The sequence below is a fragment of the Trichosurus vulpecula genome, chromosome 1, assembly GCF_011100635.1.
Source record: "Trichosurus vulpecula isolate mTriVul1 chromosome 1, mTriVul1.pri, whole genome shotgun sequence".
In the NCBI taxonomy this organism is placed as follows: Eukaryota; Metazoa; Chordata; class Mammalia; order Diprotodontia; family Phalangeridae; genus Trichosurus; species Trichosurus vulpecula.
In genome coordinates this window covers 163,158,035-163,174,554 of record NC_050573.1, presented here as the reverse complement: position 1 = coordinate 163,174,554, position 16,520 = coordinate 163,158,035, and the positions used below count along the sequence as shown (strand labels likewise).

The following is a 16,520-nucleotide window of genomic DNA, read 5'->3' as shown; positions in this document are numbered from 1 at the left end:
TAGACAATTCAAATGGAAGAGATTCATTTTTCTTACATGGTGCTAGTATACTGTTCAGGTTTCACAGGCATACATCAATGAGGTCAGGACAAGGCTCTGTAGACATTTAATTTGGTAGTCAGTCTAATACCTCTTTTCTCCTACATTTTCCTTTGTAGTCCCCAAAATGATGAGCTCACTTTGACAATGTGTGTGTGTCAATCTCATCATTTATGTGTACAGAAATGGAAGGCATATTGACAAGGTAACTTATCCACAGCAGTCAATGTTTCTCCATTTGCTGTAACCAATGGTTCCACAAATCTGTATTTTCTTGGTATTAATTGTTAAGCCAAAATTAGCACAAGTGGCAGAGAATCCATTCACACTTTGTCTTGGCCTCAGAGGCTACAGAGTGCACAATCATCTGCAAACAAAAAATCATGCACCAACTCTCCCTCCACTTTCGTCTTGGCTTGTAGCATTTTTGAGTTAAACAATTTACCATCAGTGTGGTAGCTGACTGAAGGAATTTGACACCATTGCTGAAAACATCATGTTATAAAGTATGGGGAGCAAGCACACAGTTCTGTTTCACTCTATTTGTAACTGGCAACCTTGAGAGCATTGTCCGTTATCCAGAACCTGGGAAAGCATGCTATCACAAAACTGGCACATGGTACTTATGAACTTCTCTGGGCACCCACATTTTGCCATAATTTTCCACAAGCCCTAATGATTGACATTATCAAAGGCTTTGGTAAGATCTACAAATGTTATGTACAGACCTTTGTTTTGCTCCTGGCATTTCTCCTGAAGTTATCAGGCAGCAAACACATATAAATTATTTCTCTACCCTTTCTGAAGGCACATTGGCTCTTGGGTAGATGAACATCTCCCAGTATGATCAACCTATTGAGGGCTCTGGCAAGAATTTTGCCAGCAATGACTAAGAGAGAGACTCCCCTGTGATTGTCACTGGACAACATATTTACCTATATAGAGATGGGCAAAGGAGTCATCCTTTAACTCCTGGGGAATAACTTCCTCTTGCCATATAACCCAGAAAATTTCAGTCAGTTTTTCTATGAATAGTGTATCCCCTGCCTTGTAAATCTCAGCTGGAATAGAATCAGCACCAGGTACTTTGCAGGAGAGGAGAGTAGCCAAATGGTATTCAATACCTCTTTTCTAGTTGGAAGTTTTGGCTAAAGAGGGATTGATTTCAACTTGAGTGTATGGTCAATGGCTTCAGCATTGATTGATGATGATCTATTGAGAACCCAATGGAAGTGTTCAACCCACCTCTCCAGGATCCTGTCTTTATTACTAATCAATGTAGCTCCATCAGTACTGAGTAGCTGAGATGCACCATAGGTCTTTGACCCATAAATAACCCTCAGGTCATAATAAAAATATTTTGGATTGTTACTTTCAACTTAAAACTAAATTTCCTCTGCCTTCATACTGAGAGAGAAATGTATTGAGAGATGGAGAAAGGGAGGGATAGAATAAGGTAAATTATCTCACGTAAAAGAGACAAGAAAAAGCTATTACAATGGAGGAGAAGAGGGGGGAGGTGAAAGGGAATGAGTCAATCTTACTCTCATTGGATTTGGCTTAAGGAGAGAATAATATACATACTCAATGGGTATCTTACCCTACAGGAAAGTAGGGAGGAAGGGGATAAGAGGGGGAGATGATAGAAGGGAGGGCAGATTTGTGGAGGAGGTAGTCAGATGCAAACATTTTTGAAAAGGGACAGGGTCAAAGGAGAAAATAGAATAAATGGGGGGTGGGATAGGATGGAGGGAAATATAGTTAGTCTTTCACAATATGACTATTATAGAAATGTTTTTCATAACTACATATGTATAACCTATATTGAATTGCTTGCCTTCTCAATGAGGATGGGTGGGGAGGGAAAAGGGGAGAGAATCTGGAACTCAGAGTTTTAAAAACAAATGTTAGAAATTGTTTCTACATGCAACTGGGAAATAAGATATACAGGCAATGGCTCATAGAAATCTATCTTCCCCTACAAGAAAGTAAGGGAGAAGAGGATAAGGTGGGGTGATAGAAGGGAGGGCAGACTGGGGGAAGGGCTAATCAGAATGCATGCCATCTTGGGGTGGGGATTAGGGAGGAGATGGGGAGAAAATTTGGAACTCAAAATCTCGTGGAAATGAATGTTGAAAACTAAAAATAAATAAATGTAAAAAACAACCAGATGATCAAATTCAGGGTTGTACACCAAATCTTTGAAAGCCACCCACTGCTTTTCTGATCCACTGTTGCCAACCATGTGTTGGCTCAACTTTCCCTCCAAGTTAGCAACAAACTGATCACTCATGAAGAAACACTCTCATCTGTTGACGATAAGACTTCTGGTAATTGTCTTGTTTGGGGCAATTAACTTTTGTTGAATGCAAATTTTTAGCTTGGAGAGAATAAGTCTATGATCAGTCCAGCATTCTGCACCATATATCACCTTCATCACTCTCACATCCTGTCTGTTTCTTCTCCTTACAATGACAGAGTCTATTAAATGCCAATGTTTGCTACAAAGGTGCATCCACAAAGTTTTATTGTGTTTAGGTAAACAGAAGAGAGCGTTGGTGATGAGAACATCATGAGCCACACAAGACTTCAATAGTAAGTGACCATTGCTGTTGTTTCCAACTCCATTCTTCCCAATGACCCCCTGCCATGTCTGGTAGTCTGTGCCTACTCTTGCATTAAAGTCACCTAAGACTCTAAGCTTGTTCTCTTGCGGCACATTGATGATGAAGGTCTCCATAAAATTTTTCTTTGACCTCATCAGGGTTTGTCATAGTGGAAGCATATGCACTGATGATGGTGTGTGTGGTGGTGCTTTTCTGCAAGTGGTAATCACATTGTCGAGAGCCTGTCATTCACTCCTTTTGGGAGACATACAAGCTTGTTTACTAGATTAGTTTTGTTTACAAACCCGTGCCAGTTTCACAGTGCTCCCTTTTACTGTGGCCATTCCAGAAAAATGTGTATCCTGCTCTTACTTTGGTAATCTGACCTTCATTTGCCTGCCTTGTTTCACTCAGGGCTGCTATTTGGATTGAGGCTTGATGATTTCTCTCACAACAGGAACTCTTCATCTCTCGGGTCTACTGGATTTTGTGCTGTCCATAAGTATGCACATATTCCATGTACTGATAATGAGTGGAATCATCTCCGCAAAGTTTTTGTGCATTTTCTGTATTTCCCACAGGGTGGGATCCCCACCTGCCATGGTAAACAGCCAGGGTTGGGTGAAGCAGACAATTTTTAGGATACCTTTTCTGTCCTCTTCCTCACAACAGTAGGGAGCAGTGTGGTCGTTAAAAAAAGCTGCTTAGACACGCAGGGAGCTTCTCAATCCCATTGCTGCTTCAGTCCAGTGAGAAGAAAACCCTGTACCCTGTGCTGCTTGTGTGTAGAGTTGTGACTACAGCTCCCAGTGCATCTGCACCTGCTGCTTCATCACTTGCCTGTTGCCACAGGACTTTGAGACAGTTAAAATGGTAAAATGGTATGGCTGATATCTTTTGATTCATGCATAAATTGGATTTAAGTGAGGCAGAGTTGCATGAAGTCATTGGCCTCATTTTCTCTTCCAGTCATTGAATTCCAGTGGCAAGACAAAAGTCAAGACAACTGGTGATGGCTCAGGATGCAGTGATGACCTTGGCACCTTTGATGTTTAACCAAGCTCTAAGTGTTCCACAGCACCTGCTTTAGCTAACTTCATGGCCGTAGGAACAAATTGTTTTCATCTGCTTACTCTGTAAGGGAAGTGTTCACATGCTTGAGGAAGACACTGCTAATTCACTGAAGTGTTTGTGACCCCTTGGTTACTCTCAACCTGGTTTAGTCTGTCTGACAAAATGGTTTACTGTGGTGTAGCATCTGCACAGTGCTACAGTTTCTTAGAGCTTGAGAGTTGGGTGCAGGTGGACTGCAAAGGAAGAAAGCAGTCCTGAAAAGGGCTTGGCAGCCCTCACACCAGAGGTACTAGTCTTCCCTGAACAAACCTTGCATTTAGAATGACTTTTTTGTTACATGCACATGTATGTGTATATATGTACATATATGCATATATTATGTAAATATAGATATTTTCCCAGAAAGAAGAAATTTTCCAAAAAAACTTTGGCAACATCTTTCTATGATAGCCAAAAAAATACTGGTTCATACAACTTACTGACCTTTTCTTTTGGGGAGTGATGGTTCACCTGAGGCTGAAAACATCTTGGCTTTAGGAAGCTCCTTTTCAGCTTGATATTCTCTCTTAAGGAAACAAAACATGTGCATGATGCATTAAAATATGAAATTGGATATTGGTCAAACATCAGTGCCTAATACAGTGTATGACATAGCAAATGTTAAAAAATGCTTTCATTCATTAATTATTTTTCTGTTTGTAATGAGTGGGATAAATAAAAGTCTCTCATTTAAGGAAAAGGATACTTAATATTTTAGCTTCCATAAGACCTGAACTATATCTTTTAAGTTTAAGAATTAACCCCCCCCCCACCTTTCCCCTGCTTAAACTTGCACATACACCACATATGTCCACGTCCTGCATGCACATAGTGTGAGCATGCCTGTAACGGCTGTCTGTTAGTTTGAGGTTAAGGTGTTAACGATTAAGAATCTTTCCTTGTTTCAAGAATATGAGGCCAATTACCCCCCCACCCCCACCCCACGGATGGGGATAGAGGTCCAGGGGGTTTTTGGGGCTTCTTAGAATTGTATTTGTAAGGGGGTTTTTGGAGCTTAGAATTGTTTTTGTTAAGGGGGTTTTGGCGTGGCCTTTAAGGGGTATATAAACTGACTGTCTGCCTTATGAAACTTGCCTCCCCACCCCAGACCATTCTGGAATGGGCAATGCCCAATTCTTGCAGGAGATTTGCAAATAAAGCCTCTGTCTTTACCTTGAGGAACCTCTGATTGTTATTTCATTTTGGGGGATTATTGTCCCACACAGTAATATACTTAGAAAACAACACCTTATATCTGTGTATTCAGTCTTCACTTTTCTTAAGTCAAATTTAAAAAATAATCTTTTCCTGGTTGGTGACCCTTGCCATATTATGGTCACCCAGCTAGGATGGTCATAGGAATGCCACCCTTGAGTCCAGTCATTATTTCTTGAGATTTCCTTTTTTCCCCGTTCTTTCTCCTTTCCTTGTCCCTTTCTTCTTTTCCTTCTTCTCTTTTCTTTCCTCTTCTCCTTTCTTGCTTCTCTTCATTCCTTCCCTTTCCTCCCTTCCTTTCTTCCCTTTCCATCATCCTTCTCTCCTTATTCTACTGCACAATTGGTGTTGTCTGAGACTCAATCTTCTAACATTGGCTCCTGCTTCTGACATCTCCCAGTGTTAGTATAGATAGTATGGGGTCTGCAGCAATACTGAGGGGTAAAAACTTTGGGGTAGGTAAGTTCCCTAAACTCATCAGCTGAAATGAAATGCCTAGGAACCTCACTGAATCTGAAATACTGATGAATTTAACTTTTGTCCTTTGTATACCAAGGATGAACCAAGGGGAAGGGAAGGGAACAAGTATTTGTTGTGTGCTTACTATGTGCTAGGCTCTGTGCTAAGTGACCTTTGTCTTTGCTCTAGGATCTGAGAAAAAAATTGAAGTGGGAAAGGTATAGAAGATTCTCAAGACCAGAATGCAAAAGATGTGCTGAGCCAGCGATGAAGATTTGGGAGTCCCTTGTATAGAGGTGATAGGAACCAGACTTAGAAAAAATCATCTGTCTCCTTTTGTTGCTGATAGTAAGACCTTTGGGCAAAGGTCAAACAAGGCTTGCTTTTAGAGACAGAAAAATATGAAGATTATGTGAGACTACATTGTTTTGTTCTGGGCCGGTGGAGGAGAATAATCCTGGCTAGAAGCAGCAGGTAAATTTGGTTGAAATGGAAGCTGGCAGGTTGATTCCTTAGAAGAAAAAAAAGAGAGGGTTATGGGTAGTTTATGCCAGCAGGAAGGCCTGGACCATATTCCTACTCTCTGACTCACTGGAACCTCCTACCTTCTTCTTCTACCGCCTCACTTGAGTGGAGGTCCTGTTCACGTAAGCTTAATAGAGTCACTGGAAATTGGGGAAGTGCAGGTAAACAAGAGTTGGGATTCTCTAATCATGATTCTGGGGTTAAATTAGAAGATAAGGTGTTTCTGACATCCTAAGTTGGAACCTCCCCCTCTAACCTCCCCCGATCACGGATGGTTAGGTTCTAATGTCATTAGCATTGAAAAGCAGGAGGAAGCATCAAACACACAGTTTATAGGCTGCATTACTTCCTGTAACACTACCAAGTGCAACCTGAACCAGATTAAAATGTAATTGGGAAGTGTTAAAAAAAATACCAAAACCCTCCACATAGATAATGTACCTCATGTATGGTTTAGAGGCTCCTGTTTCTATTTGAGTTTGATACCACTATTGAAAAATACTGTTCTTCAGTACATTATGAGTTTCTGTGAACTGGCCTAAAAACGTAATAACCACTTAGAGTATTGTTTCTTTGGGAAAATGCATTCTGAGTTCTGGGCAGTTGGCTACTTAGAAACAGATCCCTCCATTCGTTGATTTGTGGGATTACCTGTTTAGAACTTTATAGATTCCAAGGTACTTTTACAAATATTATTTAACTTGTACATGTTAAGTTTGCAAGGTATGTAGGTAAGGTATATTGTCCAAATGAGGATGCCAATCAGTAAACATTTATTAAGTGAGTGTTTTATATGGTAGGAACTGAGCTAGGCATTAGGGAAACAAAGGCAGAAGTGAAATGGTCTCTGCCCTGACAAAGTTTATAGTCTTTCTTAATTCTTTATTGACGAATTTAACTTTGGTCCTTTGTAGCTAGGTGGCACAGTGGATAGAGTACTGGGCCTGGAGTCAGGAAGACTTATCTTGCAGAGTTCAAATCTGGCATCAGACACTTACTAGCTGTGCAGTCCTGGGCAAGTCACTTAACCCCATTTTCCTCAGTTTCCTCACCCATAAAAGGAGTTGGAGAAGGAAATGGCCAAGCACTCCAGTATCTTTACCAAGAAAATCCCAATGACTGAAAAACGACTTTACAACAACAACAAAAACCGAGGACCAGCCAAGGGGAAGGGAAGGGAACAAGCATTTATTAAGTGCCTACTATGTTCCAGCACTGTGCCAAGTGACCTTTGTTTTTCTTCTGGGGTCTGAGAAAAAACTGAAGGGGGAAAGGTACAAAAGATACTCTAGGCTAGAATGCAGAAGAGATACTAAGCCAGTTTCTTTCAGTGAAACTGAGGCTGAGAGAGGTTAAATGATTTGCTCCAGACTACTTGACTAGTATTGTTGGTACTAGAACAACTGTCTTCTGACTCCTACTCTAGGGTCCTTACCACTGCAGCAGACTGCCTCCAGTACATGTCTCTATCCTACTGGCTATTTGTATAATAATGTGGACTTCCTCCAGGATTAAAACGTCTTAGGGTCTTTGGGGTTAAATCAATAAGTATTTGTTCAGTGCCTCTTTTTTTGCCAAACACAATGCTAAGTGTTGTGTGGGATGACATTAATATCTTGGATTTTTTTGTTCATGCTAAGAATACACTTTTGGGAGATAGTGGAGGACAGAAAGGCCTAGTGTGTTATAGTCCGTGCAGTCATGAAGAGTCCAACACAAGTCAGCGACAATAACGATGCCACCATTGCCCCCGCTACCACCAGTGCCACTGCCACCACCTCTGCCACCGCCACCATCACCACCACCTGTGTTTCAGGCATCAAAGCATACATACATACAATTGAATTACCGCTTTCAATGTTTTATCCAAGTCATCAACCATCACTAATTACCTCCTAAGCTAGCTAGCCTTTACATAGCCCCTAGAGCGGGGGACTAACTAATAGGGCTCTGGAGCCCTAGGTACGAAAGCCAGGTCATGAATAATAACTGGCCTTCCGAATGACAGACCGACTGCATGTTAACAGTGGCACTGGGTGGCTGTGTTCAGCTGAATCAACACTGTTTTCTTGATGAATATCTTTCCCTTGCTATACCTAGGTAAGCTTCCTTTTTTTTTTTAACTGTTCACTGGAGTACAAATGTCTCATTTTATCTCAAACACAAAGCACCAGACCTAGGTCAGGCCTACCCTACTACATCACTGTTGCTTTACTGATGGGATTTCAGAGACTAGGTTACCCCTTAATGATTGGCTAAATGAGAATCAGCTGTACTTTTTTCTGCTACTCATTTTCCCCTTCCTCTCTGTCTTTAGAAGAGCGTTGGGAATGCCCCAGTGTGGGCCTGCGTTTTGATCTCTAAGCTTGTACCGTTGTACGGTTTCTTCCCCCAGGAGGAGTTCATGGTGATTTTTAGCAAAAGCTCATGGAAAGCTGCACATGTTTGCTAGGGTGACCTCAGGGGAATTTGAGGATCTCAAGTTCCTGAGTGTCTCAAGTTTCATTACACATATCAGAACACAAAAAGGAGATGATGCTCCATGAAACTATGAATCTCCATTTCAGATAGGGAAAGGGGATAGACTGACTATAAGCATCACACATGAAGAAAGAAGACAAAAAAACTTCAACTAAGTAGTAGATACAAGCTAAACCTACAAATCATCTGTCAGGATCCAAGACCACCTCTCTCTTTTTACTCCATTCTTTTTACTATTAGAAGACACTCTGTTTTCCAGAGCTAAGGCCCAGCAAGCAAGCTGTGCCCTGAACTTGACATAACAACAGTCCTTTGCACTCACTCTCTGGATGAACACTGATACAACTAAATCACAGAACTGATGGTCCCTGAGCTTGGGCAAGCACCAACAGGCCCACATGTGAAGCCCTGCTATGAATTGACTTTTTGTCACTAGACAATCTTGCCCCACTGTGCCCCACTACTGTTGTTACACTACGTTGTTTGATTTTTTGTCTAGACACAAATATATAAATCAAGGTTTAGCCCCACTGCCTCAGCTCTCCTATTAGAGGAGGCCCGGACACATATCTAACTTCTCTCCCTCAATGGAATAAAGAAAACTTTTTGCTTTTAACCTGTGTGAGCTCTTCGGTATTTTTGGAGTTAACAGTGGTTGCAAAACCTCTGTGACTCTTTAGTCATTTGTTACCAGAGCTGACGCATCCACATTTCTAAATTGAAAGGAAAGTGTCATTGAAAATATTGAATATGTATATATATATATATATATATATATATATATATATGTATGTGTGGGTATATGTGTCTATATACTCACATACATACAGATTTATACATATACACATACACACACATATATCTATGTAGCCATTAACTAACCCAGATATTCATAAAACCTATAGAAAGATAATAAAACCTTTTTTTGGTCATAAATAAAGAGGAAATTAATTCAATACCAGTGGCTAGGTCAAGTCAATATAGTTTACCTCCATCATGAGGCAGATTTAGCAATACCCTGAAGTACAGCCCTCTGATTCTGGGTTCATGAAGGGAGAAATGACTCTTAATTGTGAAAGGCTTCTAAGAGAAAATCTTAGAAGGACAGAGAAATGGGGCAAGAGAAGAGGCAAAGTATGGACTTTGAATGGTGAATGGGGGACCCTTGGAGTCCCAGGAATGTAGGGGAAATCTGGCATCCCAGCATGTCCATTGATTCTCAGTGCCTACACCTGTAGAGATTCTGAGTGGACTACTCAGGTGAGATTATTCTTCCTCTGTTTAAACTGACATTTCATTTTAATCCCGCACACAACCTTTTGGCTCTTGTTGTGGTTTCTATCACCTAAACTGATCTGTGTAATTTCCTTGCTTCTCTGTTCCCAGAATTCTCTCTATTGATCAGGAATTATGTCTCCCTACATTTAGAATCATATGACTGTCCTTCAAGAAGATTGACAAACTTACCTAGATGTGGGTAGGGTGGGACCGCAGATGTAAAGAGAGTAACAATATGTAAAACAATCTATAGAGTTAATGTTATGTCAATCAAAATATAATGGGAAACCTGTAAGAAATGGATAAAATAATAGGAAAATTTATATGGAAGAAAAGACAGTAAAGAATTTATAGGGAAAATATAAAAACAGAAGGGAAACTTTTATTTCCAGACAGATCTGCAAATATATTACAATAATCAGTCATCGTCAAAGCAAGTTAATTGGGTTCTAAAATAGAAATATAGATCAATTAAATAGATTTGATAACTAAGAGAAGGAAACAAAGAGATTTTTAAAAAGTCTGATAAATCCAAGATCACAAAATACAGGAATAGGAACTTATTCTTTGGAAACTGTTGGGAAAACTGGATAGAATTAGGTGAAAATAGGACATTACACACTGTATACCCCAATAAATCCCCAATGAATCTGTGATCTTTCAAAAAACCATTTTAAAATTAGAAGATAATGGAATGCTGTATCAATAAGCATTAAATTCTTAGCTTTTCAACAAATTGAAGAAATTACTGGAAGCAGAAGAGACAAATTTGATTATATAAAAATAAGGTGATCCTGTAGGAAGAAAAAGCATCACATACAGAATAGAAATAAACAGATTAGGGGAGAAATCATTGCAATTTTTGATAAAAGGCTGACAGCTAAAATTTGCAAGGAATAGGAACAAATTTATAAGTAATATCCATTTTCCAAAGGATTATTGTCAAAGGATGTGGACAGACGGTTTTCAGGAGAAGAAACACATAAATTGATAGCCACATGATCTAATGATCAGATAACCTGAAAATTAAAATGACTCTGGGACACCACCTTTTGCTCATTAATTTGGCAAAAATAGTTTACAGGGATAAAATTCAGTACTGACAGGTCTTGGGGAACCAGGCATGCTATTATAACGTTGGTGGGGTTGTGAATTGGTGCAATCTTTTTGAAAATAATTTGAAATTACATAATAAGAAATACAAAACTGTTCATATCCTTTGATCTCAGGATCCCATTATTATTGTAAGGTTGTTACTGACAGAAGGAAAAAGGTCTATTTGTGTAAAAAAATTCCTAAAACATGGCATATGAACCTAATGAAATATAATTGCTGAACAAATTATTGTTATATGTGATTTTTTTTTTGCAGGGGGGAAGGCAGGTCAATTGGGGTTAAGTGACTTGCCCAAGGTCACACAGCTAGTAAGTGTGTCAAGTGTCTGAAGCTGGTTTTGATCTCAGGTCCTCCTGAATCCAGGGCCAGTGCTTTACTCACTACACCACCTAGCTGTCCCGTTATATGTGAATTTGAAGGAATAGCATTGTACTATTACAATGACAAATATAAAGAATGCCAAGAAATATAGGAAGACATAGGAAGTGATGCAGATTAAAGAAAGCAGAATCAAAATTACTGTGTAAACATCAATAATAACAACAAACTCTGGAAAAATATACAGAAAGTGAAATAATTTCGTAAAGGGATAGAGAAAGAAATAGAATAATTTTGCTATTACCTTGTTAAAAAAACAAATTTATCTTCATAAATGGTAAATCGCTGATGCTATTCTATGTGTATTTTTTGTTTTGTGTGTTTGAATGTTTGTGTTTGTTGGTTATTACATTTCTAATTTTTTAAAAAATTAATACAGTTTTACTGATAATCTTTTTTTGCATTCAATTTATTTTTGAATGTTTCCCTTCCCCTTCCCCTTCCCCTATTTAGTGAGCCATCTCTTGCAACAAATAGTCTGAAAAGGGAGGGAAAAAAGCAGTTCAGCAAAAGAAACCTACATGTATTGTGATTGGCAGCATATATAATATTCCATAGTTATAGTCTCACATCTCTGCAACTAAGGGAGAGGGTGAATTTTCTTATTTTTTCTCTAGAATCATTTTATTTTTTCATTCTTTCTGTTTAAATTCTTGTGGTCATTGTGTATGTTGTTTTCATGGTTCTATTTACTTCACTCTGTATCAGTTTATATAAGCCTTCCCATATTTCTCTGAATCTTCATATTTGTTCCTTCTTATAGCAATAAAAAGAGACAAATATTGATGAAGGGCTCAGATGTGCAAGTCATTCTAGTGTTTAGTGACTTTAATTTGCCCATCTGGTGTTAAGTTTGGTCCCAAAGAGATTCTTGCCTAGTAGAGCAATGTGTTAAATATTTATTTACTCATTAATATTTGCACATCACAGTCCACAAAGTAAATATTAAGGCACTGACATATTTAGAAATGGGCAAGTCTAATTACTTTCAAAGATAAAGAAGTAAGTGAAGGACATGAAGTGTACTTCAGAAAAAAAGAAAAAGTAGTCTTACGATTTTGGATAAAATGAACTTAGAGCATAGCAAAAACAAAAACCAAACCCCACAATCCTAGATGATTAAAAAAATGGTTCTGGAAAAACTGGCTTCTATTTCACAATAATGACTGTAAAAAATTTTTGGTCTTTGACCTATATTTGCCCATTCACTCTAGCACTTTTCCTTTTCAAGGTCATTCCCCCTCCATGCACTCTCGATGCCCTTGCCTCTTGATTTTTCTGGAAAAGAATACCGAATAATAATCATACTCTCCCCCTCTTCCATTTCTCTCACTCTCTCATTTTTAATCTTTCCCAGTCTAATGGCTTTCTTGCTGCCTACACATATATCTAAGTCTTCCCCTTTCCTTAAAAAAAAAAATCTTGATTTGATCTGAACATCCCCAGAGGTGTCATCCTCCACTTCTCAGCAAAACTCCTCTAGAAAGCTAGTTAAAATTGATGCCTCTACTTCCTGTACATTTAATCTTTTCTAAACCTGTTGCAGTCTGGCTTCCAACATCATCATTCACCTGAATGCTCCCTTATCTGAAGTTGCCAGTGATCTTTTAATTGCTAAATCTCATGGGCTTTTCTCAATCCTGATCTTAGCTGACCTCTCAGGCAGTTAGTCAACAAGCATTTGTTAAGTGCTTGTTATGTGTCAAGCATTGTACTAAGCATTGGGAACACAAAGAAAGGCAAAACATTGTCCCAGCCCTCAAGGAATTCATATTCTAAAGGGGGAAATAGCATGCAAGCAAACTATGGACTGACAAGATAATTATAATGTTAATCTCAGAAGTAAGGCACTAACAGTGGGAGAGACTGAGAAAGACCTCCTATAGAAGGTGGAATTTGAGCTGAGTCTTGAAGGAAGCCGGGAAAAGAAGGTGAGGGAGAGCATTTCAGGAACTGGAGATAGCCAGTGAAAACACAGTCAGGAGATGTATTGTTCTCTGAACGGAACAGGAAGAAGACTAAAGTTGCTGGATCATAGAGGTTATGGAAGGGCATAAAGTGTAAGAAGACTGAGGAGGTAGGAATGGGCCAATGTAGAAGGAAAGACATCTATGGGAGGGGTAGGGCTTATATAGACTGGGATGAGGAGGGATCATAGAATGGTAGCAGAGGAGGTCAGTTTTCCCCTGGGCAGCTTAAAACTAAATCACAGGGATGCTGAATGAAGGACATAGTTAGCTATGGGACAGTGGCAATAGTAGCTATGCCTATGACTTTGGCTCAGAGTTGATTTATCACCCCTTAAGCAAAAGGATAGGGGGATTGTCTGTTCTTAGCAAAAGCCCATTGGTCAGGTGTCACGATGGTAAGGAACAGGGAAAAGACTTTTTCCCCTTTGATCATCCATTTCTCCCTATCTATTGGCTACAAACATGGACAGAACACCCTTATTCTTAAAAAACAAAAACAAAATCCCAAATTTTCACTTGTCCTTATTTTCTCCTATTATATCTCTCTTTTATAGCCAAACTTCTATGGGGGGAAAACCTGTTTACACATATTGCCTCCACTTCTGTCCCTTCCACTCATTTCTCAACATCTTGCAGTCTGGCTTCTGACCACACTACTTAACCAAAACTGCTTTCTTCAAGGTCATCAGCAATCTCTTAATCTCTAAGCTCAATGACTTTTCATCCTCCTCATCTCTCTTGACCTCTCTGAAACATCTGACATCAATGACTACCCTTTCCACCTCGATACTTTCTCCTGCCTGGGTGTTTGTGATATTGTTCTCTCCTGGTTCTCCTGTATCTAGTGACTGTTCCTTCTTAGTCCCCACAACAGGATCATTTTCTATGTTTCATCCCCTATCTGTGAATGTACCTCAGGGCTCTGTTCTGGGCCTGTTCTCTTCACTGTCTCTGCTGCTGGCCTCACCAGTTACTATACATTTGGCTATCCTCTCCATGCAGATGACTCCCAAACCTATACAATAAGTCCTCATTTATCTCCTGAAATCAAGTTCCATATCATTATCTTCATCCTGGACATCTCTACCTGGATGTTCCATTGACATCTCAAACTCAACATAACCACAACAGAATTATTTTTTTGCCTTAAATCCACCTCCACTTTTAACTTCCTTTTTCTTTGAGCCTCCATGTCGTTTCAAACACCCACTTTACAAATTTTGTAGTTATTCTTGACTCTTTCCTTTCCCTTAGTCAATCAGTAACAAAAATTAACTTAGAACCCAGCTGTGTGTCAAATGCTGTGGTAGGTGCTTAGTATACAAAACCAAAAATAAAGTAGTTTCTGCCCTCAAGGTGCTTACATTTTATCACTCATCTACCATGTTCGTTCCCTTTCTAAGTCTTGTCAGTTCTAACTCTACAACATCTCTTGCACTTAGCTCTTTCTCTCCACTTATGGTCAGGCTCTCACCATCTCTTCCCTGGACAATTTTAATAGTCTCCTGACTGGTCTCTTTCCTTCTTCTGCTCTGCTGCTAAACTGATGTTCTTTAATTTTTAATATATATTTTATTTTTCCCCAATTACATGTTACAATAATTTTTAATGTTTTTTTCCAGTTTTGAGTTCCAAATTCTATCCCTCCCCACTTCCTTCCCCTGCCCCCTCCCTGAGACAATAAGCAATCAGATATAGATTATACATGTGCAAATTTGATATTCTTTAAAAAAAACAGGGGTGACCACATTACTTCACTATTCAAGAAGCTTCCATGGCCTTCTAACACCTGTAGAATAAAATAGACTCCTCCATTTAGCATTTAAAATCCTTTACAATCTGGCTCTAACCTAGCTCTCCAGACTGATTTCACATTACTGGCCTTCACATTTTATGTTCCAGCCATATTGACATTTCTTGCCATTAAAATATTCCATGTCCCATCTCCATGCCTTCTCACAGGCTGTCTCCCATAGCTGGAATGCTTTCTGTCTCTAGATATCTCTTGGAATCCATTGCTCATTTCCTTCAAAATTCAGTCCCCTCCTACAAGAGGCAGTTCCTGATTTCCTTGTTAGTAGTCTCCTCCTGATGCTGCTTTTTGATTTATTTTGTATTTCCTTATCTCTGTGCATGCTATCTTTGATAAGAAGATGACAGTTTCATTTATGTCTTTATCTCCAGTGCCTAGCACAGTGCCTGCCACAATTGACTACACACAGGTGAAAGTCTGAAAGACAGTTGACCTGGATCTTATAGGTTCACTGCCTTGGACTCTTCTGACGTATGTGTTCAGCTAAGAAACCAATGGTCATTTCAAATTAATAGTCTCATAATATACATGTATGGCACATTTGGAGGATTCTTTTCAACCATCCTGTCCTTCTTCCCTCATCCAAAAACCTTCAGTGTGGGAATTTTATTTTTCCTTTCTATTTCAATTATGCTGAATGTTATAGTAACCTAAGCATAACTTGTGAAAAGGACTTATATCCTCATTGAATAAAAAAAATGCCATGACACAGTGTTATTTACAAATATCATCCTCATTCTCTGTCCCACTTTCCTCTATCCTCAGCCAGGTGAACTGATAAGATAAACTTTGAAACAAAGACAACACAGCCTCTTAAAAAGCAGGAAAAGCTTTCTTTTTAAGTGACATCACATATTAAAAGCTACACCCAACACTTTTGCTTTCTCCTCCTGACATGGGAAACAGCTTTCCAATCCTTCATCACATACAAGTAAAATACAGGTAAATGGACAGAGATAGAAAATAAACCATAAAAGAACAAGAGACATTTTGAACAGACGATACAGGACTTAGGGAAGTCTTGAGAATTCTTCCATGTTACTGCTCTCATTTCCATTAACCATTTCAAACACACAGCTATTTCACATGAGTGAATTCAACATTGTAGGTACATTACCTGGCCCAAGGATGGCTGAGCTGGAAAGTCCGGCTTAATAGTTTCTTCGTTCTTCCTTCCTTCTTTAGGCTTCACCTTGTTGAATTTTGCTTTTAGTGGCTTAAACATCTTCCCTTCCAGACCAGGAAGCCCTTGTTGTTCTGCCTGTATCAGTCTGTAGAGTTGTGAACTTTGTTTTTCTTTCCACCACTAGATAAGCCAATTAGATGCTTAATCAGGATTTTGTTCTGGTTAATTCCTAGAAGCAACTCCCTAGAGAAGCAGGCTTTTCTAAGACATGCTTTGTCAAAGGCCTTGATTTTAAGAGCAAGATATTTCTACTTTAATAGTCAGCTGTGTTTAGAGAGTCAAATTCTGTTTTTAGATATGTGTGTGAAGGAAATGTTTGAGAGGCTTAGATATTTAGTTGG

General features: G+C 39.1%; 1 protein-coding gene across 1 annotated transcript in view; it reads right to left on the bottom strand.

Moving 5' to 3' along the window:
- The window catches only part of CNGB3 (cyclic nucleotide gated channel subunit beta 3), a 195,573-nt gene extending 179,355 nt beyond the window's left edge, over positions 1-16,218 (bottom strand). The window contains exons 1-2 of the mRNA XM_036741745.1: positions 16,111-16,218; positions 4,203-4,284 (exon numbers count right to left, since the gene is read on the bottom strand). Of these exons, the coding sequence (XP_036597640.1) occupies positions 4,203-4,284; positions 16,111-16,218 (190 nt within the window). The remainder of the gene's footprint in view (positions 1-4,202; positions 4,285-16,110) is intronic.
- Positions 16,219-16,520: the final 302 nt, after the last annotated feature.